This window comes from Colossoma macropomum, unplaced genomic scaffold, assembly GCF_904425465.1.
Source record: "Colossoma macropomum unplaced genomic scaffold, Colossoma_macropomum, whole genome shotgun sequence".
Classification (NCBI taxonomy): domain Eukaryota; kingdom Metazoa; phylum Chordata; class Actinopteri; order Characiformes; family Serrasalmidae; genus Colossoma; species Colossoma macropomum.
The window spans coordinates 6,135,535-6,160,802 of NW_023494794.1; the positions used below are offsets into that span (position 1 = coordinate 6,135,535).

The 25,268-nt window shown below is 37.0% G+C and overlaps 1 protein-coding gene across 2 annotated transcripts in view; it reads right to left on the reverse strand.

Annotated features, from left to right (window-relative positions):
- Positions 1-25,268, reverse strand: part of LOC118814384 (ras-specific guanine nucleotide-releasing factor RalGPS1) — a 218,351-nt gene that overhangs the window by 158,508 nt on the left and 34,575 nt on the right. For both annotated transcript variants that reach the window (XM_036579967.1, XM_036579966.1), the window contains exons 2-4: positions 13,677-13,816; positions 9,981-10,085; positions 7,995-8,045 (exon numbers count right to left, since the gene is read on the reverse strand). In XM_036579967.1, coding sequence (XP_036435860.1) covers positions 7,995-8,045; positions 9,981-10,085; positions 13,677-13,733 — 213 coding nt within the window. In that variant the 5' untranslated portion in view covers positions 13,734-13,816. The remainder of the gene's footprint in view (positions 1-7,994; positions 8,046-9,980; positions 10,086-13,676; positions 13,817-25,268) is intronic.

The following is a 25,268-nucleotide window of genomic DNA, read 5'->3' on the forward strand; positions in this document are numbered from 1 at the left end:
CAGGTTAGTCAGTGCTAATCCAAACTTCAAAATGCATTTACAACATCTTCATGACCATTCTTTGCCACTAAAGCCCCTTCTCCTCACATAAAACTATTCCTCTCTTTAACTCAGTGGTTTATTGTTCTTCTGTATGCACATGTACCTTTTTCAAAGAAAATATTTTTCTCCTCCATATATTCACATACATTTTTATTACTGTGAACATGGGAATGAAAACCGCACCGTACACTGTACATTTAAGTAGCGCTATGGTGGTGGCAACATTTAACCACTGGCCTGTCTGGGTGACTTATCACCATGATATGTGACACCACCTCCATAAACCTGAAAGGGGGGCAAATTTAATACTTACCTAAGGGAAAAAGTAATTACAGTACTCTGACACATAACTTGCACCACCATGGGTGGCATGTTACAACTGTATTCTGTACAACCTATTCTATACTGTACAACCTTTATTCTATGCTCATTGTCCATTTTATCAGCTCCACTTACTATATAGGTGCACTTTGTAGTTCTACAATTACAGACTGTAGTCCATCTGTTTCTGGACTACAGGACCCCCATGGACCCTCATAGAGCAGGTACTATTTGGGTGGTGGATCATTCTCAGCACTGCAGTAACACGTGGTGGTGGTGTGTTAGTGTGTGTTGCACTGAGTTTTTAAACACTGTGTCCACTCACTGTCCACTCTATTAGACACTCCTACCTTGTAAGTCCACCTTGTAGATGTAAAGTCAGAGATGATAGCTCATCTGCTGCTGCACAGTTTGGGTTGGTCACACACAAAGTATGCAGAGAAACAGATAGACTACAGTCTCTAATTGTAGAACTACAAAGTGCACCTATATAGTAAGTGGAGATGATAAAATGGACAATTAGCATAGAAACAAGGAGGTGGTCAAAATGTTATGCCTGATCGGTGTATATACACAAATGACATTTGCCACACACACACACATGCGTGTGACCAGTTGTGTAGAAATAAGTAGAAATAAGTTAATGCATCTTCTACATGGAACACATTTATGCATATTTTAATGAAAAAAATACTGTTTATTGGTGAATTTAACATAGTATGCAAAAAATGTTATAAAAGTTCATATTTTTAAGTTCTCTGTAGAGGATGAGCTAACTTATTTTCACTCAGAAATTCAACAAAACATAATTTGACCAAGGTTGTTCATGTGTCCATGCATACATACATTTGCATTTTACGTTTAAAACTTTGCATCAGCTTCACTACTCATATCCGTCATCTGCACTATAAGCCTTTAGATTAAAATTTAAGATTATACAAAAGTAATCATTTATTGATGTTATCATTAACGATACATTATTAACTAAACATTGCTGTATTTATTTTTTGCTAAAATAAATAAATAAATACATTTATTATTGTCTCAGTTTATGTTCCATAGGAGCCTGGAGGAAATTTGCTGTATCTTTACTTAGTAGTCATGTCACAAATAAATATAAAAAATTGTTTAAAATGCTCAAAATGTAATAATATACATATTCAGGAAAATCACTGGGCTATTCCTCCAGTTGGGTTTTGTGAGAGTTTTGGAGAGTTTTATTGCTTTGACTCTTTTCAGAGGATGGCTGAAGTCAATGGCTCATCAGAAATACCTTATGACTCCTGGGGTTTCTGCTGCGTCCCTCAGACACGTCACAATCAGCCTGCACAGCTTTAGCAGATGCCTGACAGAAGCATCCAAAGTCACTGAGATACAATAACAGTGCTCCCCAAACAGTTGTGAGGAAAAAATCAAAACGACTTCAGCAGAGATAAGGACAAAGAATAACAGATTTACAAAGTCTAATCATTTGTGTTATTATAGCTCTCTTTTTATTAACTTTTCATTTGTGCTAAAACACAACTCTGAAATTTGGGCAGGTTAAAGTAACACAAACTGAGATGTTAATGGATCACTACTGCATGTCTCATAACTTTATTTTTCTATATTTGAAAGAAAAGTGATGTTTTGGTGCTAAAAGATTTTTTTTTTCTAATTCAAAAACTTGCGCCAGTTGCTTGCTAGTAATACAAACTGCTATAGTTGGTTATTAGTGCTTAAAGCAGATGAACTCTGTCAATGTTGTTAGCAACTGCCCAACTTTTTGTTTATGTTTCATATTTTACTACAATTAGCACTGGCCCTGCTCTGGCCTTGTGCTAAGGGGGGGATGTGGGGGGGGTCAATGCCGTCTCTGTTGGTATATTGTGGCCCCTCAGCTTTACATTGTTATTTTGTCCTGCAAGGTGGAACTTTTGGTCGATACTGCCTGATATTAGCCAAATATAAGAGTGAACTGCTACTGTTCTCAGTTCGGGCAATTTATTGTTGACATTCAAAAAGCTTTTCACTTCAACTCAAATGTCTAACAATGCGCACCCAGACCTTCATCATTCCTAGTTATAAAAGCAGTAGAAAAAACTGGACAAAAAGCGAAATATATCACATGAAAAATAAAAAGTGTAGCTCAACTCGGACCAATTAGCTGTAAGTTAACATTGTTGCCATAGGAAATATGAGCCACATTACAATACAATCCAATGGTAAGATAGTGAACATTCGTCACCTATGATCCTTTGCCATGTTGCCTAATAACTTTCTACATTACATGTGTGTTTTTTATTTAAGCTAGATGCCATCTGAGGCTAGTGCCAAGGTTAACACTAATACTAAGCATATTAGCCTGTCACCCTAGTATCATTCATATCATTGGCTGTTTACTGGGTGGTGATAGTTGTGCCACATCAGCAATTTATGTTGCTCCCTTATCTAATTGTTCCTGCTGCTGAACCTGGTTCTGCTTCTATATTAATATTAGTCTGTAATATTAGAGCTATTTTGATTTCTACAGACATCTGGACTTGCTACAGCTTCACTGTGAAATTCAGCCAAAAGGGAACATTCAACAGTATCAACAAAAAAAAATGGACATTGTCCCTCATCTTCAGTTTTTAGCTGTTTTTCTTCTGTTTACCTTCTAATAAGTTGAACCTCAAATTAAACTGCAAAGTATACCAGTTAAAATTCTGCTTTTTAAGTTTAGCACTGGAGCTACGAGGCTAAAGTCACCAACAAACACTAGATGTCAATAGTCACCCAATAGTCATCTTTAAAGTAAGTACATCCCCAAAACTTCTCTCAACTTCCACAAGCCACATCAAAGTCTTCATTAAGGTCGTGAAGATCTGATATGATGAAGGACGTGGTGCTGTGTAAAATTCTGACTGCCCTTCATGTCACACAGGCAAATGGACAAAACAGATTGAGTTCACAATTTATATTGCTTCTCTTTATCTTTAAGTATCTTTAAGTATCTGTAAATCTTAATATACATGTTTATAAACAAACAAAAAAAAAATACAAATGTGCGCACATGAAAAGGAGCTGGATTGTTTGAGAGAGTCAGAATTCAGTACAGCACCTGCGGTTTAAAATGGTTGTCTGCATTCAGTTACACAGTGAAGTTTTGTCATCATACTCTAAACCACATCTACACATCTGTGCATCCTTAATGAAGAGCTGGAGTTTGAGATGGTTGAAGTTTTGAGGATGTATTAACAGAAGATTAACAGTGTTTGTTAGCAACGTTGTAGCTGCAGTGCTAAAGTAAAGAAGCAAAATTTGGACACAAAATATGTCTGGGTTAAGTGGAAATTGTGTAAATTTGATTTTTGCAAATTATTCCTAAATCATTCTTTTAAAAAGATGAGTTGAAACTGATTAAAACTATTAAGAGCAGGAGCCTTCTGCACTCTCAGGCAATGCATAAAAAGAAATGAAGCACTACACAAAAAAGGTGCTCTCTCTTATAGTTTTATAGGGCCCATAACACTCAAAAAAAAAATAAATTCAATTAATTTCAGCTAAAAATTATGTTCAATTGTAAACAGCTTCTTTGTTAAGAATGATTTAGTAATAATTAACTAAATTTGGCTAATCCTGCTATCACATCTCCAGCTCTGCCCATGAATTGCTGAACTTGATTTACTACTCTCGATTTAACTTGTGTTGGTCCAACTGTTATTAGAATTGGTTTAAAAGTGGTCACTGTAGTGCCAAGTCAGTTTAGAACCACATCCAGCAATAGAGAATATGGTAACACGCTCTTTATAATTAACCGACAAAACTTTCTTTATCTTCTTTCTCTTTAAAACAGACTTAGACCCAGGGGTGATGTAGGGCAGAGAGGTGTGAGCAAAAAACACAGGCTGCATAATCCTGAACATACTGTAACTTCTATAAATATATGATACTAAAACCATGAAAAGGGGCATTATAAATATCACGGCAGGTGGTGATAAACACATGTATTAGCCTTTCAGCATCAGCCTTCTAATAGGCGGTACCAATTTCGTGACAAAAAAGGGCACTATAGACCTTCTAGAAGTGCATATGTCACTGACTGTGAATATGAGTGGGTTGTTAGAAATGAAAAACAGTGGTGGCAGCTCTAATACCAGACCTCTCTACTGACAGAGTCACTGTGAAACTGCTACAAGGTAAACTATATGCCAGTATGTCCGTAACAAGCTTCAAGTAAAACATGCAAAAGAAGCTTCAAATGTCTGCGTTTAATCTAGAGGTGCCAAAAAATTATTGTGAATTATTGTTAGCTTAGTGCAACAAACTACTAGAATCCCATACGGACATTAGTAAAAATTAGTGTTATGATAGAGGTGGTTCTTTTGCTCGAGTTTTCATATTTATGGCTCAACTTGAAGGCCTAGCTCTAACAATTGGAGCTTATCATTGAGTGCCATTAAATTATTCTGTTTTCAAGCTGCTTAACAAAGATAGCAAAGAGAGACCGAAGTTGTTCCCACGTTCCCATGTGAAAAGGAGGGAAACTCGTGCACATACGCAGCACCAGCAAATATTAAGCCAATTCCACACTCTACTTCAGGAGAAATGATTCACACATAGCACTTCCTCACGCACTTACGTCACCTAGCTTAAATCATTTCCAGACATCATAAAATACAGTCTAACACTTTTCTTTGATGCTCTGCTTTATTGTGGACGGTACTACAGTTAAACGGGAATGGCCAAAATAGGTTATTTCCATCCCAATTTTTATTGTAAGGAGGCTAACTCTTTTCGTTTGTTCATTCTTTCTTTATGCAGCCAGATGTGTAAGGTGATCCAAGCAGATTCAAAAAGTCAAAAATTTCTAATCTGATTTCGAATGCATCATGCAATCTGTTGCATCAAATGCTGGTAATTTTATCAGAAACAAGCTCTTAATTCCATCGAAGTCCTAAAAGGAAACCAAGCAGATCTCCAAAATATTTATGAATTCAAAATATGTGACATTATCATGGTAAGAACCAGCAAAAAGTACAAACATTTAAGCCCATTAAAGGCTGAGATGTTCATAATGAATAGTGAATAAATAAAACGGAAGGTGATCCCTGTCATCCCTGGTATTTTGTCACCAGTCCAAAAAGAAATTAACTGATATGTTATTACATGACACGTTAACTGAAATGTTATTCTCCATCAAAACTGCTTATAAACGTAAGTGGTGAAAGGTTGCCAGGTTGTAGAATTCTCCACGTACACTATGTCTCAGAGATAACAGCTCATTCTTTCACTTCAGCAGGTGTACATTAGTCATTTATGACTTGTCACAAACTGTTAAAACACAGTACTAGCTTTCTAGACATTTTCTGTATAATGTATATGTACATATACGATTACACAAGAAAATGGTATACCATGTAAAAAGCCCTAGAAAACCTAAATCAGCAATGGCCTTCTTATTAGATTAAAGTTGGTCTTATGCAATGTGGACTATATGACTAAAAGTATGTGGACACCTGGCCATCACACCTACGCGAGCTTGTTGGACATCCCAATCTAAAACCATGGGCATTAAAGGTGCTGTGTGTGAGATTTAGTGGCATCTAGAGGTGAGGTTACAGACAGTCACCAACTGAATACCTCCCCAACCCCTACCTTAAGTAAATACGGCTGTCATGTTTTAGCTTCTTTGATGATGAGGATTCACCCTCCTTTGCTTTTTCTTGTGCTAAATAATAAGTATGATCCTCCATTTGTCAAAATTTGGGCTCTCAAACTCACAACACAAAACAATTAGCTAGCAGTGCCAGCAACCACTGATTCTTTTTCTTTCTACATCTTCCAACTGGTGCTATAGTGCCACCAAATTCAAGCTGCTGCTACAATGTAAAAACTTGTAAGGCAATAAAGGATAAGCAATTTTTTAGTGCCTCTTGTTATAGCACTCAGCAGCCCCACTCTGCGAGCTGCTGTTGCTCCTTGACACTTCAATTTCATAATAATAGCACTTACAGTTGACAGGGGAAGATCCAGCAATTTGACTTGTGGTAACAGTAGCATCCTCTGACAGTGCCACATTAAAGTTACTGAGCTCTATATTTTTTATTTTTTATTCAGTGACACAGCATTCAGAGTTTAAATAAGTTCATGCAAAGATATAGGACTATCCCTTTTTAGTATTGAAATATTCAATAAACATTTAAAGTTTTGAATGGATGCTGTCAGCCTCACTTCCTACATTACACCACCTACAATGCCAGCTACAGACAATTTTTTTAATTGATTCTCTTTCCATTTGATGTGACAGCAGTATACTTAATGTTATTCCTTGTGAATACTGTGTGCCAAATACATGAGGTAGAAATTTCTTGGAATGGAAAAATCCCTGCTTTCAGAGTTTCATGATGTGTCTCAGGCCAAGAAAGCTGAAAAGCTAAACATTTATTGAGAAATCAAGAACTGCAGTTATCCATCTTTTTGAAGATTCCATAATGCCTCAGGCCAAACTAAACAAAGCCACCGGCAAATACCACACTGGATGGGACATCCTGTTTTCCCAAAAAATCTTACTCATACAGTTTATACGTGCTGGAGGGAATGTTCATGTATTTTACAAGGTCTGCAGAGTGATAGAAGATTTAATGAACGCAGCATGTAAAAGAGTCTGTTCCAAATTGGCAACAATATAAACATAAAATTACCGCAAGTACGGTAAGTGTGTAAAACGGAGTAACCAGAATTACTAGAGACTAGCATTTTACATTTACTGTCCTTATTTTAATAGTTATATCATAAATTGCAAAGGAAAAAACATAATTGTTTTTGAAAATATTGTGTCCAACTGCTTATAGTCCCCTGAAATTAGAGGGTGTATGAAAAGAAAAGAGCTGTGATTCGCATGTTTTAGCTAATTCACATGTACACCCTCGACGCCATGTATGAATGGAGAGGGACCACCGCAAGACACCACTACTATTTTAGCATTACTGCTCTGCAGAGAATGGTCCACCATCCAAACAAAATCTGGTCAGTGGTGGTCTAGGACAGGGTGGGGGATGGCTGACAAACTGTGCAGATAAATGTATATTCTTAGTTTAAATAATTAATAGTTTTTTTTATTCATTCTTCATTATTCAACTGTGCCAACACGTCTCCAAATTCACACAATAGTAAGACAATAGGGAGCAGCTTATTAAAAGCTTATTAAGATAAACGTTAGGCCTTACTGCAACATCCTTGCTCTTCTTGTGTTTGCTTTTGTTTATCTTCCTTCATGTGCCTAGCCATGCACTTGTGTTTTTGTTTTCCTGCTTTTCACTGGCTCCGCCCATGTGTTACAGCCCTCACCTGTGTGCTCTCTGCAACCCCGCCCTCTAATCACTGGTCTTACCTGTGTCTTGTTCTGTTCAGTGCACAGACATATTGGGGCCATAAAAAGAAAATTCTCCTAGGGAAGCACACCCCTCCTATTAAAGGCTTTGCCCCACTATCCGTAAATGTGTTGTGACATCCCTGAGGTAAGTGTACTTTTAAATTAAAGCTAGCAATCTGTTCTATATGACTTAATCGTGTTAGTTTTATTAGTGTGTTGGAGTGCAAAGCCAAAACAACAACAGACCTTGTAATTATTTACAGACTGTATTCTCTGTCAGATAATTAGAGCTTACCTCTGGCTGAATGGCCTTAAACACAGGTGCGTCCATCAATGTAATTTGGCTCTGTAAAACAAAGGGAGAAACCCTATTTAATCAGGTAGTATGTGCATGAATAACCCTGAGTGTGAGTTTATTTTCATAAGTTCTGAATTAAAAGATACACTTGTGGCACAGAATGAATACAACTCAGCCAACCAAGAACGCACATCTGGTCATAATGATGAGGAAAGCTGGGCTAAATGTGGGTGAGAATGTAGATTTAGACTTATTAAGGCAGGAACAACCCCCCGACCCCAAACAAAAAAAAAAAAAAAAAAACATGTACATGTATGTTGCACATTTGTGATCACATTACGTGCGGTTAAAATAAATGGTAACACTTTACTTGAAGGCTATCTATACATGCATAATCATTGAATAGCATCTTTATAAAGCAACACCTTATGAACAGCTTAAGCTAGTAATCACAAGATGACATAAGATGTTTAATGACGCAAAGCTTTAAACTAAACAAGCTGCTGGGAATAATGCTTCATAACAGTGGTATAAACAAAACAAATGGCCATCGCTTTATGTTAATACAATGTCATTTACTTTGTAAAACACCTTTTGTTATCTTGTAATTATTGACATGAGCTATACATAAGTTTTCAAGTATTGCTTTATAGATATGTTGTTCTGTGCTTATGCATATTAAGTATCTATATACATAGACTTCAAATAAATTGCTAGCAAACAAACATCTCTTACAGTTCTGTTAAACCAGAATCCATTTTAGAAGAAATCACTGGACTAATGTTTGGGCATTGGAGCTAAATGATCTGCAAATAAGCCAGATGTCTTTTCTTCTGACTTACTTTGTCTTCAAAAAACATATTTGATGTGGTTACATGGAATTCATTTTGTGCATTTCACACAACTCTGACTGAATGTTAGCTAATGATACTGCTTTGCTAGTTATCAATAACTCATACTTTACCAAAAGCTTCTTGGCACAAATATGATTCTTAAATGGTAGAGCGAGTATCACAGTAAACACTTTTTTTTACCAGTGAAGATAAACAACTAAGATGCATTTGGGAAACTGGGCCCAGTGTGTTAGCCATCACTTCAGTGGTTGTATTCTTGTAAAAACTGTACCTTTCAGGGTGCAAACACTGTCTCTAGGGTGTTGGGTGGTAGGGTGTCTTCAGTACCATCACTTAGGGAACATAACTGTATCATGTTCCATTGCAGTTACATTCTTTAGGCTGCAATGACTCCATACTCCCTGTCTTAACTCCAGGCTTTTTATTTTATTTTTGAAAAGGTTATAAACAGTTTTGTAGTACTTGATCCCATAACAGCAGATTGGAATGTTATTGTTACTATGTTTTTATTTAATAACAAAAATGGATGTATGTTGTTTGGTTTATGTTCAGTTGACTTTAGCTGGTGATTCTGAACAAGTTTAAGAGAAGAAGGAACGGAGAATAACCTTACCATCATCTGCTTCCAAATGTTACAATGCAAAGTTGGACTAAGACTGTAATATAATAACAATTGACTATCGATAACATGTCAGGCTACATACTATACAATTTAATGTTATATTTAGGTATTATATTACTATATCATGTATAAGGATATATGTATTATGAATGTACAATGAACTATAAACTACTTTCAGTTTTTCCCTCTTTCTTCTTCTTCTTATTATTATACATTCTGCAAAAATGTGCAATCTGGTCTTGGTCATGTGTCAGACTTGATTACCACAAAGTCTCAGTCCTGATTCAGACCACTTTCCCCTGGGAAAGTAAATGTAGTGTACTTTTAAAACTTCTTTAACATACACAATTGGATGTTAGGGACATGCTGTACCTTTGAGAGTACATTTACAGGATACCTTGGGGACCCTTTACTCTGACAGTATGTGTGAGAGTGTCAATCATATTGTCTTTCGTGTTAAGCAGTCTTAATTTCTAACTAACAAAAGAAGAAGTTGTTCTTACTTACCGCAAACTCCTCCGGTGTCACCTTTAGCACATCAAACACAACCGCATCATAGCTTTTGGCATAGTCGCCACTCGGCCCGTCCAGCGACAGCAAGCTGCTAGTACCCTAAAACAGAGACAGTTTACTGTTGACTTCTGCTACAGCAACTGATCAAGTGTTTTAAAAGTCAGCATTCATTTGTTTCAGTCCTGCACCATTTATTAATGTTTCCATTAACATACAATTAGAGATTAGGTCAAGCGTAAACTGCTTTATAGCTGCTCTCTTATCAGTCTAGTTTTCTTCTACAAAGTCTCAAGTCTAAGTCTCTCACAAGGCTCTTCATAATAATCCCTGATCACCCTTTGACAAACATCATATAATATAATCCACTGCCATAGTTTTAACTGGACACTGGTGGCCCCTTTATCTGAATAAAGGAATCTGACTCAAGCATGTGTTTGAGAGGTCCAGCAGGCTTTTCCAATGTTAATTATGGTCACTACTTCCCTAGGTGGGGTGAAAAGCACCATAAAGCCTTCAGGAGAGTAATTCGGCAGGTTGCGCTTGGTTTTTATGAGTCGTGTAATGAGAGGTGAATTGAGTGGAGGGGTTGGAAAAGGTCAGTTGGATGCCAGAGTTGCTACCTCATCCCCGATGCTAATCTTTCAAGCTGAAGCCCTTGTTAGAGAAATGCAACGCTCGACTGCTAAACTATAAACCATCCATCATAAAAAACAGCCTCCCCGCAGCATATGTGAGTGAAAACAGCCAGGTGTAGTTATCCACTAGAACAGTGGCATGGCAGTGAAAAAACACCATGAAGGAAGTTTGATGTGTATAATTATGGAACTGTCTTTTTCTACTTATGAATGAAAATGTGCAAATGGCAAAATGTTTTGCATCTTTGGTTAGGGACATGTTATATGTTAGGCAATGGCTTTGAGTATCGATTAACCCTTTCAAGTCACAGTTATCGTTCACAATAACTAAAGCATGGTGCAAGATATAAATTATTTCTTACTCATAGCTCACTGAAACAGGTGGAGACATTCTATTAAAAGTACAGATTCTAAACATTCAATTCATACCACATTGGTGTTTCTGGGTAGAAGAGGAGATACTTCATTATGACTTCAATTTGATAAAACCTTACTATTGCGCATATTGTCTCGTTTATCAAAAATAAACCGCATGTTTTGTCATTTACTGACATTGAAGCAAACAGAAAATGTCAGTAGCGTAGCCTCTAGTGTAACAGCTGTCATTACAGAATGTAAATCAAATGAAAATGCAATAGATTTTGCAACTCACTATGTAATTGTAGTATTGTGCAAAACTCAGAAAGCAGCATTTAAGTATTTTTCCAGTCATATACAAGTTGTTCATTTTTCAGAGACATTTCTGTAGAGATTAGTTTATAGGATAATCCTTGCATAAGATGGGAGAAAGCCAAAAAAAGTGAAAAAAACAGAAGTTTCCAAAACTGGAGTACAAAATAAAAATGATTAAAGATATAGAGAAAATGGGAATCCAACCATGCAAGACCTGTCAGACCACCAAAACCATCATTATCATAATCAGATAATAAGTACTTTAAGCTTTCATCATTGACAGAAAGGAGAACATCAAGCTCCACTCTTGCTTCAGATCTGGAAAAAATCAACTGGTGTTTCTCTCCATCCTTCCACTGTGAGAAGACCACTCAACACAATGAGTCTGAAAGGATGAAAGGATGTGTAGCTTTCCAGAAGACAGTACTGAGAAAAGGGAATTGACAAAAAAGAAAATCTGCAAATCAATTAAAGAAGCTGTTTGAGTTTTTAGAACAATGGACTGACCACTCCAGAGTCCAGACCTCAACGTCACTGAAAATGTTTGAGATTACCTGGGATAACTTCATGGCTTTTTTGACTGAAACAGAAAGCAGTGAAGGGTGATCTCTGACTTTGGCCCATACATAATACACAACATATAATTACTAAAAGAAATACATCTATACATATGTAAACACACATGGCCTTGCCCTTTTCAGTACAGTACAGAGCTAGTCAACTAAGCTTATGATCTAACCATATAAATGGGAATCAGGGTCGATGCAGGCATATTCATAATAGACTGGGAATTAGCTAAATTAAGCCCAAACCACCTCTGACTGTGTTCAGAAGGTAACAATGGTTTGTCATATGTTTAAACTAGTCACCTTATAGCAAAGCATAGGCATGTGAAATGTGACAGACTACGATGCTTCAAGGTTATTTTCTGCCATTTACTGCCAGCAACATGCCACCATAAGCATGGACAAAATACACTCACTCCACATTTTTCACTTAAAATCAAAACTACTGACTGGCTGAAGTGCTCCTGGATTTACAGCACTGTTAACAGACATGTTTAAAACCAAGAAAGGTGCGTTCAAAATCGAGAGAAAGCTGAAAACTACTGCATGCAAAAAAAATAAATAAATAAATAAATAAATCAAGATGCAACAAAGGGTTCTTTAAGCAATGTCATTTAGGAGCAGTTTTACAATATGTTTTTGGTTCAAAGTATTTGAACCAAAGCGCTAATGTGCAAAATTCTTATGCATTTCGCATTGCATGATGTTGAAACAAGCAACAGTATAACTTTGATCCAGATGTTGAAATACATTACATTACGCTTCATTTATCAAAGCTCTAAAAAAGCATTTCAATCAGTCCAAGCTGCATCAACAGAATCTGTCAATTAGGTTTTTCTAACCACTAACAACATCAGGCTTCGTTTCCTGGTAAAAGTACCATTTGCACATGTTAAGACAGATAAGATCTGCAATGAGCCTAACTTTGGGAATGAGAGACGATGAGAGTACTTTTTTTCCTGTTTCTCACCAAAGCAAAGCATGAGCTGTCACTCAGGCTTTTTCCCCCTAGTGTGGACACAGAGGAGTCTGTACTTATGGATTTATTTTCTCCATAGACATCAATTCAAAGTGGTAAACTTGCTTAGAGCAATTAATTTCATACATTTTGATATATAAATGCTTTCATGTGACTTACTATTTTTATCGTGAAGACTAATTAATTATGTTGTTTTTTTTTTCCTTTGGAAACATACATTCATTCTGGAATTGATGCCTACAACACATTCCAAAAAAGTTTGGAGTGGAACAATTTAAGATTCTGTGACATGGGAATGTTCAAAAAACACATTAATTAAGTGATGAAATCATGCTTACACAGTGGAACCTGTAGCAGGCGTCAAATTGGAATGAGCGCATATTTACAAAAAAACAAAAAAGTTCATAAGGTAAAACATAAAATATTATGTGTTTGTACTGTTTTCAATTTAATACAGGTCAAACAAAATGTACTAATCACTGCTTTCTGTTTTTATCAGCACTTCACATACTGTCCCTTTGGAATTGGGTTAGTAATTTCCATGATGATAGAGGTGATATTATGCTGCTAGAGTGCTGTTAGACCACACTGACTAATCGTTTCAGCTCTTTGAATGGCAGTGCTTATAATAATAAGAGATATTCTTCAAATAGTGTAATCATGACAGAAACTGCCAAAAACATAAATTATATTCACGATAAAGAGAATGAACTGTACCTTTGCTTTGGCAAAACAGCCAGTTTTCATACAAATTCAATGTACTAAACTGTAATTAAACACTAACTATGCTAAAAGCAGCTTATCAATGCATTGCATTAATGACAAATAAGAGACTTACCTCTGAGGAGGCGGAGCTGATACTGGCACCATCCGAAAGGCCGTTTCTGCGGTACATGCTGGTGGCTGAGCCAACAGGGGGCACACGCCAGGGCAACGGCGGCCCTTAGCCGGACCCCATACACAAACAATCATCCATACCTAAGGAGAAAGAGGCACTCTTAATCACATATGAAAAACGTAGTTTAGTACTTCGGCTGCAACAGTGGTTGTGAGAAGCATTTGCTGGCTCTTTGTAGTCTCTGCCTTGTTGAAAAGCTTGTTTAGATTCCTATGTGTTTATGTCACTAGTTAGTTTCAATTAAAAATGCAATTAACTTTAAGGAGATGTTTGGAGCTATTAGTTTAAAGTGATACCTATACCTACACTAATGCTATGCCTCTTGGTTTATGAAACAATTCAGCGATGTTTTTAAACAATCAAAGCATGAATATTCCCTTTTCCTGACTGTTCTTAGTATTTTTTTAATGGTATCACTTGTATTTAAGAAAATAAAGTAGGTTTAAAGACTGAGGTTTAAGCAGCAACTGAATTACTTTGTTTTGGGGAATTCCTGGTGCTTAATCAAAGCATGAATGACCTGTAATGGAAATGCCTGGGCTGGACAGCAGCCTAGATTAATTTGCAACGATCTGTTGTTGGCAACATGCACAATTGCAGTGTTTTTGTTCTTTCAGCTTGAATAAAAAATGTTTGGAGAGCCCTGATGTAAGGTAGTAATTTTTAGAATAAACAGTCAAGCTTTCCTATTATTTTTATTGCAGAAAATACCTTTAAAGCATTTACTGGTTGCTTATATAGTCTATAAATGGAAAAGGCATTTTAAAGGGCCCTGATTTGGACTTACAATATATTACAACAATATATATATCCAACTTATTTACCAAAATAACAATGATAAAAATAATAATGTATGTAAAATTTGAACATACAATGCTGTGAAAAAGTGTTCACCCCCTCCTGGTTTCCCCTATTTTTGCATATTTGTCACACTAAATGGTTTAGGATTCTCACGCAAAACATGAAAAGTTCTTGCCCCCTACACTTGATAACTGATTGCGGCAGTTGCTCCAGCAGCAACAACTGCAACCAAATGCTCCCTATAACTGAAGATCAGTCTTTCATACCGCTGTGGAGGAATTTTGGCCCACTCTTCTTTGCAGAATTGCCTTAACTCTGGGCTTTTGAGCACAAACTGCCCATTTAAGGTCCTGCCACAGCATTTCAATGGTTCTACTTAAGTAATTTTGAGATTCAGTAGGGCTGGCAGGAATCAAGCCTGGGGGTGTCCAATTTAATTGATCCCACGTATCAACTCAACTTTGCTAATATCGGTTGAGTAACAAAAGACTAATTACGCTTTCACACAGGGCCTGTTACTGCTGGATAACATTTATCCATAAATGAATGAAATATTCATTTCAAAACTGTATTTTGTGTGTATTGTGATTTTCGTTTCCATGAAATTTTGTTGAAGATCTGATGCAACTAATTGTGAAAAATATGCAAAGACAGAAGAAATTAAATACTGGACTGAGTATTTGACAAAAGAACAATGGGAAAATTCAATATTTGATTTCTGATCTCCTCCTATTATCCTATTAGTCCTATTATCTAACACACAACCTTAACTAATGATCTAATTATACATGCTTGTTTGATAGCTAACTTTACATTAATATCAATACTGTAGCTACATGTCTAAATGAATACTGTACTTAATATTATCATACAGTTTCATGTTATTAAAAACCTTTGAATTTATCACTAAAGAGATATAAAATATCTTACACCGACCAACCACTTCATTAAGGACACCTTATTTCTACACTCACTGTCCATTTTATCAGCTCCACTTGACATATAGTTGCACTTTGTAGTTCTACAATTACAGATAATACAGACAATCCATCTGTTTCTCTGCATACTTTGTTATCCCCCTTTTACCCTGCTCTTCAATGGTCAGGACCCCTACAGGACCACCACAGAGCAGGTATTATTTGGCTGGTGGATCATTCTCAGCACTCCAGTGACACTGATGTGGTGGTGGAGTGTTAGTGTGTGTTGCACCGGTACAAGTGAATACCTGCTCTGTGGTGGTCCTGTGGGGGTTAAGACCATTGAAGAAGCCTATAAATAAAAAGTCTGAGTGTTATTAATATTTGTGTGAAGCAGACATAATAGTTATGTGCAATGGTCGTAAAAAAGTTAGTGTTATTTATTTATATGTATTTATCTCAGTGCCTCCTCCTGCCCCCCACCATAGCACCAAAGTTTATTTCAAATGTGTGGGAAACACAAATATCTATTCTCAAATTTAAACTCAGTGCTTGCTTGTTCCAGATGTTCTGGTGATGTCCCTGATTATGAGTAGCCCTCTCCCCCAGCATCAGCTCCCCCCACATAACTTAGATCCTTATGAGCACAAGTAAGCAGCCTCGTACTTCTTATACTTCAACTAGCACACTGTGAGCATATCAGAGACTGTACTGATATTAATCTTCTAGAAAGCTCCTTGTGGGGAAAACACACGCTCTATCCCACACAACGAGAGGAATTTGCAGGATATCGGCCTCTCCGTTCGACCAGTGGTACGGGAAAGAAGACAACTCATAGGAAAATATGTGATTTTTACAATGGAAATCCTAAAGCACTCTTACTCACAACCCCCGCCCCCCTTGCTGTTTTAGGAAAGTGCACTAAGTCTGGCTGCAAATCGAAAACAGAGCACAACCCTGCTTTGGTCTGGCAATGATGGTATAAATACATGTTAATGTACTAATACCAGTTGCAAAATGATGACTGACATGACACTCAAACAATCACCTCTAAGCACTACTTACTCTGTCAAGCAAAGGGAAAAACTTCAAAAAACTCCACAGAACAAACCTACAGCAATAATGACAGTGGCAGTAAATTAGTAAATATCACTGGACTAAGGGATGTTGGAAGAATATGTAATTCAGATCATTAGCAGAAGCGCAATCACGGTGGGGCCCCATGCCGCAGAGGGGCCATGGCGAACAGGCCCCTAAAACCTTTATTGGGCCTCTCATATAGATATTGACACAATTATATGCACATAATATACGCATACCCAATTTCTCAGCAATCTGTACTTATTGTACCTCCTTTATCTATTTATCTCCCTCTTATTCATAACCATTTTCAAACAGATCCTTCATGATCAGCAACATGATATACTAATATTGGTACAGCTCAAAACTATTAACAGGCAAGTCTGTTTGTAAGCTCAACTTTTTCCTAGACTTACATAGGTTGCTATATTTGCAAACGCTTATTTTAATCAAGTTTATTTAGCTTTCCTTAACTTGCCTGCTAACTGTTCACACTTGTGATTAAATGAACATTGTATCTAAAGATAAACAGCAGGTCCTTCCTTTGCATTGCTATCACTGAGGTTTGCGTAAGGCCTTGTGTACAAGATGAAGCTTATAAGGCTGCATCAGCTGGTTCCAGCATTGACTGAACTGAAGGATCAGTCTTCATTACTCACACTTCCATATTCAACACAAAAACCTACCAGTTTAATGTGCATCATCCACATTTAAACTTGGCCAACAGGTTTTTCATTGCTCAGGAGATGTTTCTGAGTAGATTAGATAAAAAAAATAATTCACTCGCATAAGAAAGGGGTCAATCAGTGAAACAAAGAAGCTTCTGGTGTTCTCAGAATAATGGACTGACCACCCCAGAGTCCAGACCTCAACATTATTGAATATGTTTGAGATTATTTAGATCAGAGACTCTCAATCCTGGTCCTTGAGATCTACCACCCTGGAGTTCAGATCCCAAACACTCTAATATCTAATAATAAATGGCTCTAATATTCAGATGCCCCAGAAAGTCTTCGTGACCTGAATCAGGTGTGTTAAATTAGTGTTGAAGCTAAACTCTGCAGGGCAGTAGACCTCCAGGTCCAGGATTGGGCACCCCTGAATTATATCACAAGAAGCAGAAAATGCAACTTCTAAGACATAACTTTGGAGGTGTGGAAAAATATCCTTGAAGATTTCTTTGCTTGATGAAAGGCAAAAAGTGGACACATTAAATACTGAAAAAAACTAGCATTGTATTTTATTGTTGAGGTTTCTCTGTAATTTTATGTCAAATATGTTTTCTGCTGTGTTCCAGATGCTGAAAAAAGAATAACTTAATGATTCTTCGCTGTGTACTCTAAGTGTCTTCATCAATCACATTTCCTGATGAGTGTTTTGATGAATTGAGGCATCCATGTAATCAATAAAAGTAACATTGAAACATAGCAATCAATATATGCAACGTATTCTATTTATTCTATTTTGTGCAGTCCTTGTGTCAAATGAACTGTAGAGTTCTACTGCCACATCATCATGTATCAATGATGATGTGGCAGCCTATCACCTATCGAATGAAATAACTCTTAGCATTTATTCTCTGCTGTCTCTGCTGTCCAGAGGTAGAGCATGTAGCGACGGATTGAGAGCAACAGTGATGCAGTGAGAGGGATGGCTCAACACTGATCAAATAAAAAAAAATGCTCCAGCGCCCTCTTGTGGGGATGTGTCTTCATTGAACTGAACGTTTTAGGCTGTTTTTCATTTCACTCATCTGCTCTAGTCAGATGCATTCGGTGGTCACAATATTTAATATTAGTAATCGAGTAATCTACTGATCATATTGCTTATTAGTCAAGCAGAGCTTTTTAAAAAAGGCCTTTATAACAAACAATAACAAACCAATTAAAAACATATTTTTTACTGGATAAAGATAAACAATGAGGTCTTTTAAAAAGACTTCATTAAAAATATAAAACACACTATTCGGCAGGAGAGTCATAAAACGATGCGTAAATCAGTCTTTGTTTAGTCTTTTACTTTAAAAGAGAGCATTTATGGGGAATATTTGTAGCAATATTGTATTGTGCATATTGTGCACATCGTCCGTAGTACTTAAAGAACACAGACCAACTACATGTTTCATTACAATGTTTAATTTTATTTTGTGCAGCACAATATGTGAAATGTTAAACTGCATTCAAAATTGTTGGTTTTGGCACTTCTAGTGCATTTTGTCTGTGTCAAAATATTGTGATAAATCTTGTATTGTGAAAATGTCTTTAAGTATCACAATATGCTTTTTCTTCCATATTGCCTACACCTAGTGGTAGCCTAATCTTTCTCGATATGTCTGTTAAACACGATGAGATTGTGTACTCAGTAAAGTGCCCTCATTTATTTGACACTGCCATTTCTAGAAGATAATCATCTACTTGTGCTCTTCTTAAGCTGCGGTCTTTGTAAAACCTGTGGACACTCCTGGCCGAGTATTTCTGTATATTCACTGGGGCCAGACTGGCAGAAATGTGAGCATATGTCATATTATCATTAAACATTTAATGATTATTTTCTGCTATGTCTCCAATGATGCTATCTTTCCACCATATTTCACAATTAGGTTATTTTAGAGTTTATTTGAGTTATTTTTCCCTGCATATGTCCCTGTTTGTGATCTTTGTATGTGTTTATGAAACAAAAAAAACGGGACCCTTTTGGATATTTGTCAGGTCGTATTTCCCATTCTTTTGTTAATAATGCAACATGGCAACTGAAAATGAATTTCAAGATTTTAATGTATGTTTTACATAAAAACAGGTTGTGTTTGTTTTAAGGGGCAAAAATAAATAAAAAAAAAACAAAACTTTTTCCATTATATGATTTTCGACTTCATGGGTTGAACGTATTTGTAGCCAAACCAATTCTTTGAAACCACCCTACTTGAATGAGAGAAATTTGTGATGCAAAGTGCGAGTGACACCTGGAATATTATTTTAGCAAAACATTATTACACTGATGTATAAGCAAAACCTCTGACCTGATGATTCAATGGTAATTTTGTAAAGTATAGTAAATAAAATGGCTACATTTGCAGTGTAAAACACTGTGACCCCTGGTTCCCATCACCACCACTGCATGTCTGTAAGTTTCTCTACAATACCATTTCACATGAAACAGCTCTGTAAGACTCTGATTACATCTCAACCACTGCATTATGCAGATGAAAAATCAGTGGAATTCCCCTAAAGCACTAAAGCATGATATGTAATGCAACTGAACAACAATTATTGAGTAATATCTCATGCCCAACCCTCTGCAGTATTGAAGTGGAGACATAATGGATACACTGAAGAGCTGAGATGTTTAAGTCAAGGGAGACGCTGACATTATAAAGCCATGCAGGCATATGGATGTGGTTAGGTATGTGGATGTCTGTGGTGAGCATCTGTTTTATGTTAACAGAATACAATGCATGAACATTTATAATTTAATCTGTTTCATTTATGAAACTGATACATATTTTATGAATCTCTGATACTGTTTCCTTGTCCTTTTCCGCATGTTTTAATTTCTCCCAGCAGATTTTTTCCTTCATTTCAGTCAAAAAGCCAAGTCACACAGCAGCATTCTGAAACCAGTAGATGGCAGCACCTTCCTGCAAACTACTGGCAGAAATTCACTTCAGATATCTTCACTGAATCTCTACTATCTCTACCGGTTAAGATAAATGTGCAGGAAAAAGCCACATCTGGACTAAAAGCTTCTGAGTTATAGCAGAGACCTGATCTAGCACTTCTGTATCACATTAATGCCATAAAACCTAATTGTTATAATAATCAACAATAAAGAGTATGAAGATGACTATTCCTTTTTAACCTCCCTCAATTTTCAATTCTTAGTAGCCTGATTCAACCTGAGATGCACTACAGTCCCCAGCATGCACTGCTACATAGTGTGCGTTCTGACCCCCTTCCCCATAACAACAATCTCTGGGCCAGCGTTTACACAGAAAAAAAAGATGCCTGGTGTCTAATTCAAGCAAATAGGCAGTTTTAAAAATAACTACGTAGAAAAATTTATTTTTTATTTGGAATTATTTTTAAATAAGTATTCAATGTCCATTTTGCTGTTGCAGTTTTGGCATATTCTGAATAAACAATGGCCAGTTGGGGTCATGGCAAAATGTTAAGCAAAAATAACATAAAAACACAGCTGGCCCACAGATTTGCTGAGATCTTTTAATATGGCCCTTTTAGTGGTTGAATTTGACACCCTTTGAAATGTATATATATATATATATATACACATTTATATACATACACATATATACATACATACACATAATATGTTTTATACAAGCGGCCACCGGACCAGTCACAACATTCATCAGAAAAAATGCAATTAGATATTTTCCCCAAATCGTTCATCACACATTTGCCTCAAACCACATGACGTCCTTAAAAGATCTTAAATAGACTTGCTTATGTGTTACTCAAACTGTTTAACAAGTTCAAAACAGACAAAAATAGCATCTTCAAGCCACAATTTTGGCTGTAGTTTTGTCCATTTTATGCAAAGCTTCATGTCACACAGTGTCAGAAACCACATAAGAACGTCTATTTGAGATTTATTAAGAACGAGATAAATGAAATAAACATGTGATGATTTAGACCTGCAGTTTGCACAAAGCTAACTGGTGGCAAATAGGCTCCCATTATTTATTAGATATAAGCCTCATAGCACCAATGTAAAACTGAAGAAGCACACTTTGGACACTGTGTTTATGGCTGATCTACTACATATGAGGTATGTCTTGCTCTCTCTCTCTCTCTCTTTCCTATGACTGGAGGATTGTTTGTGGGTTCTGGCCAAGAGCCACTGTTGTCCTGGCACATGCTTACTATTGGGTCAGCCAGTCGTGCTATCAAAGGCCAGTATCAGCTTTGCCTCCTCAGAGAGTGTTCGGACTGTTCTCACTGCTCTTCACTATTGCACTACTATCCCACATGAATGTATCACATATGTACTGTTGTGGCTCTTATACAACAATACAACAGCAACCACAGACTGCATGTGCAGATTAAACTGAATTGGTATTAGCACATTAACACTGTACTGGAGGCTGTTTTTGTAGAACACTTTCAGGCTGGGATAGCAGCCTCTGACACCATCCAAGTGGGAAGACATATGGGGCGAACCACAAGTGTGAAAGCCATCAGGCGTTTCTATGGGAACACGGAGCCGTTGAGCTCTTGATTTTTTTGTCCCCCCTCCAAACAGTGCTACAGTGAGGGGTTTCCTTCATTTTCTTATATTCACTGTAATGCTGGGTTCAACAATATCTACGTTGTATAGTTTATGAGGTTCATTTAAGAAAAGAACCATGCACAAAACCAGTGATCCCATTACAACTGATTTCCATCTGCAGATTCTTAGAAGTTGTAGTCATGAGAGGAGTTCTGCTGATTTGGGATCTCAGCATGTAATAACTGTGAAAGCTCTGCAGTAAAAAAAAAATTGTATGTACTGAACTGTACAAAGATTGGCTTTCCAGTTTATTGAGACTGACACCGAATGAGTATTACACCTACTGCTATTATTTATTTACTAATGAATAACAGCAATAAGGGTAATAACCACTGGACAAAAGAAAGAAAGAAAGAAAGAAAGAAAGAAAGAAAGAAAGAAAGAAAGGAAGAAAGGAAGAAAGGAAGGATCGAGGGAATGCTGGAAGAAAGGCAGAAAGAAAGGAGGAATGGAAGGAATGCTGGAAGAAAATCATAAAGAAAGAAAGGATGGAGGGAATGCTGGAAGAAAGGCAAGAAGAAAGATTGGATGGAAGGAATGCTGGAAGAAAGGCAGAAAGAATGAAGGGATGGAGGGAACGCTGGAAGAAAGGCAGAAAGAAAGGAGGAATGGAAGAAATGCTGGAAGAAAGGCAGAAAAAAGGGGGAATGGAAGAAATGCTGGAAGAAAGGCAGAAAGAAGGATGGAAGAAAATAGAAAGAAAGGCATGAAAAAAGAAAGAAAACCAATGCTGGGAGAAAGAAAGAAAGAAAGAAAGAAAGAAAGAAAGAAAGAAAGAAAGAAAAAGCAAGAAAGGCGGAAAGAAAGAAAGAAAGAAAGGCGGAAAGAAAGAAAGAAAGGCGGAAAGAAAGAAAGAAAGAAAGAAAGAAAGAAAGAAAGAAAGAAAGAAAAAGGCAGCTCTAGGTTCTAGGAGGCTGGTGATAACTGGTCAGTCTCCATCTCAGCGTGTTTCAGAGCAGGTAAGCTCTTCTGTTGTGCTTCCAATCTTTCGCATGCAATAAGCAAAGCTCTTCAGAGTTTGGCTGCCACTCAGTACAGGAGGAACCACATCAAAAGGGTGAAAGGAAAAGGGGGATTCAAACCAAAGAGCTGTGGCCCATGGGACATCCAAAATTAGACTTTGTTCCACACAAACTTGCAAGGACCACGTAAAAAAACTGAACAAAGATTCTGTTTTTATAGAACAGTGGACTGGACTGGACACAGAGCACTTCTGACCAATTTCAGAACATTTTTCATGAAACCACACAAATCACCATTTATAAATAAACTACTCCACGGACATACGGCACTAGCAAAAGCTATCAAATATTACATTCATTTGTGGTGAAACAGACCAATCATGAACTAAATTGTATTTTCACCTACTGACATAATATCTAATAATTTACAACTTGCACAAAACCAACACAGAAACACAGTAAAAGAAAGAAAGGGAGTAAGAAAACAAACAAAGAACATCACTAAGAAAGTTGCCATCATTAGGTGAAAGGCCTCATCTGTTCGTCAGAGGGATCAGATGTCTGTCTGCCTGCTTGTCTGCTGAGCTCATTGATTTCTGTCTGGATTTTCACGTCTACTGCACACCAATCACTGCCTTTACAATAGGGGGCAGTAACACACACTAACACAGTGTCTCTAAACCAAAGTGATATTGAAGCAAATGCCCAATCTAAATCTTTGCTCTTCTCCGAACTTATAGATGCACAGATTTAACGAGCGCATTATTAAGAAGATTGACAGGCTCGTAGGGCTGTCTCATTCACCTTGGCTGTAAGGGGGATAATGCACACTTTTGTGCGAACTTTCAGAAAGGCGGCTCGGGCTGTGCAAATTTGCAGATTTTGATATCAATATCAACCATAAAAGTGAGTCAAGTGGCCTCGCAGCTTTGGTGCGGTAATGTCAAGTACGTCAGTGAACATCACAGAAAACAGGTCATAAATTACTGTCATCAGGAAATTATGTAATAACTGTGGCAGGCCTACTTGTTAAAGAGCTGAGTAGGTGCATCAGAGTAGGTAAACAACAAAGAAATGTAGCGCGAGTACTCCAGGACCAGTGCCTAATCAAACTCCCTCATATCAGACAAGCCAACATATTTCAGTATTCATATTCAATTGGTCAATAGCATAAAATTAGCCCACAATTTAAATTCATATTACAAATGCTAATCTTTTGGTAGCCAGCTACTGGCTTGCTTAGACTTTATAGAATACTGACAAAAATCCCGTTCAACGTAGTGAGAAAACGTAGCACACAACTTCATTATTCACACTGGTGCTGCTTGTTTACAGATGCTTCATAAAGTCACGTTTCGAGTTTAAAATACTTGCTACCAAGTTGCTGACCATGTCGTGGAAACAAGGCAGGTTGGAAACAACAATGGCACTTGCATTTGCCACCATGCTAATGTTAGGAATAACTGGCATATGATTAATGAGCTCTGTTCTGTAGCTGATTTGTATTGTGTCTCATTCAGACGCAAAACACTAATTAGAACTTCAATAGTAATAGGAAGAGCTAAACCACTGTAGGCTGAATAGGTGGGTATATGTAATTGGAGTTGGTTTTCGTGACATAATGCAAGCAGTGAATTCAAAATGGGTTGTTAATTTCCATAATTTCCATATATGCACTGGGTAGTGAGTACATCTTGAAACTTTCACAATGATTACATATTACTTCAAACTCAAGAGAACTTTGGTTTTCCATAACACATACAATATTCTAGGTATTTGTCAAAAACTTACAGGTTTTTCATGGAATAACAATGTTTTTTTGCACAAATTTCAAATCACAAGAGCTGCTATTTTAATTATAGCTCATGTTTTCAAGTGTCTTATGATCTAAGTGGGCAAATATACTCTAATAACATGAAACTCATGAACTGCCTGCATGAATTTGACCAGTTGAAAGCAACCATCCAATTGTTTTGTGTACATGTCAGCCACAACTATCAGTAACTGGCAGCATTCAAGCCTCAAGCCAGAAAAAAGTGGATATGCTGGTCTTCCTGGCCAAAACAACAGGCCTGGATTTAATTTATAGAAAATAACTGCAATTTAAGGAACATTATTGTTCAGGAAAATCACATTTAGATATTTTCCTCAAATCATTCAGTCCTAGAAAGAGCGCATTCGTGAGAAGAGCACTGATAGGAATTAGCCACGTCGACAGCTTTTTGGACTGTCAGCAACATCTGAGATATGTCTGCATCTTCTGAGAACATTCACAATATTCAAAATCCCTATTAGCAGATCTGCAAGAACAGCCCACATTACAGATCACCAGGCCTAAGCCGTCCCATACATCTAAAATCCTGTCCTTTTCCTCTTTTGAAGTGCAGATCAAACACGGTTCCTTTAGAGAGAGTCCTAACAGGGCAGTCATCAGCAGTGTTTTAAGCTCTGAGGGAATATACCAGCGCTTTTAACAGCACACCATT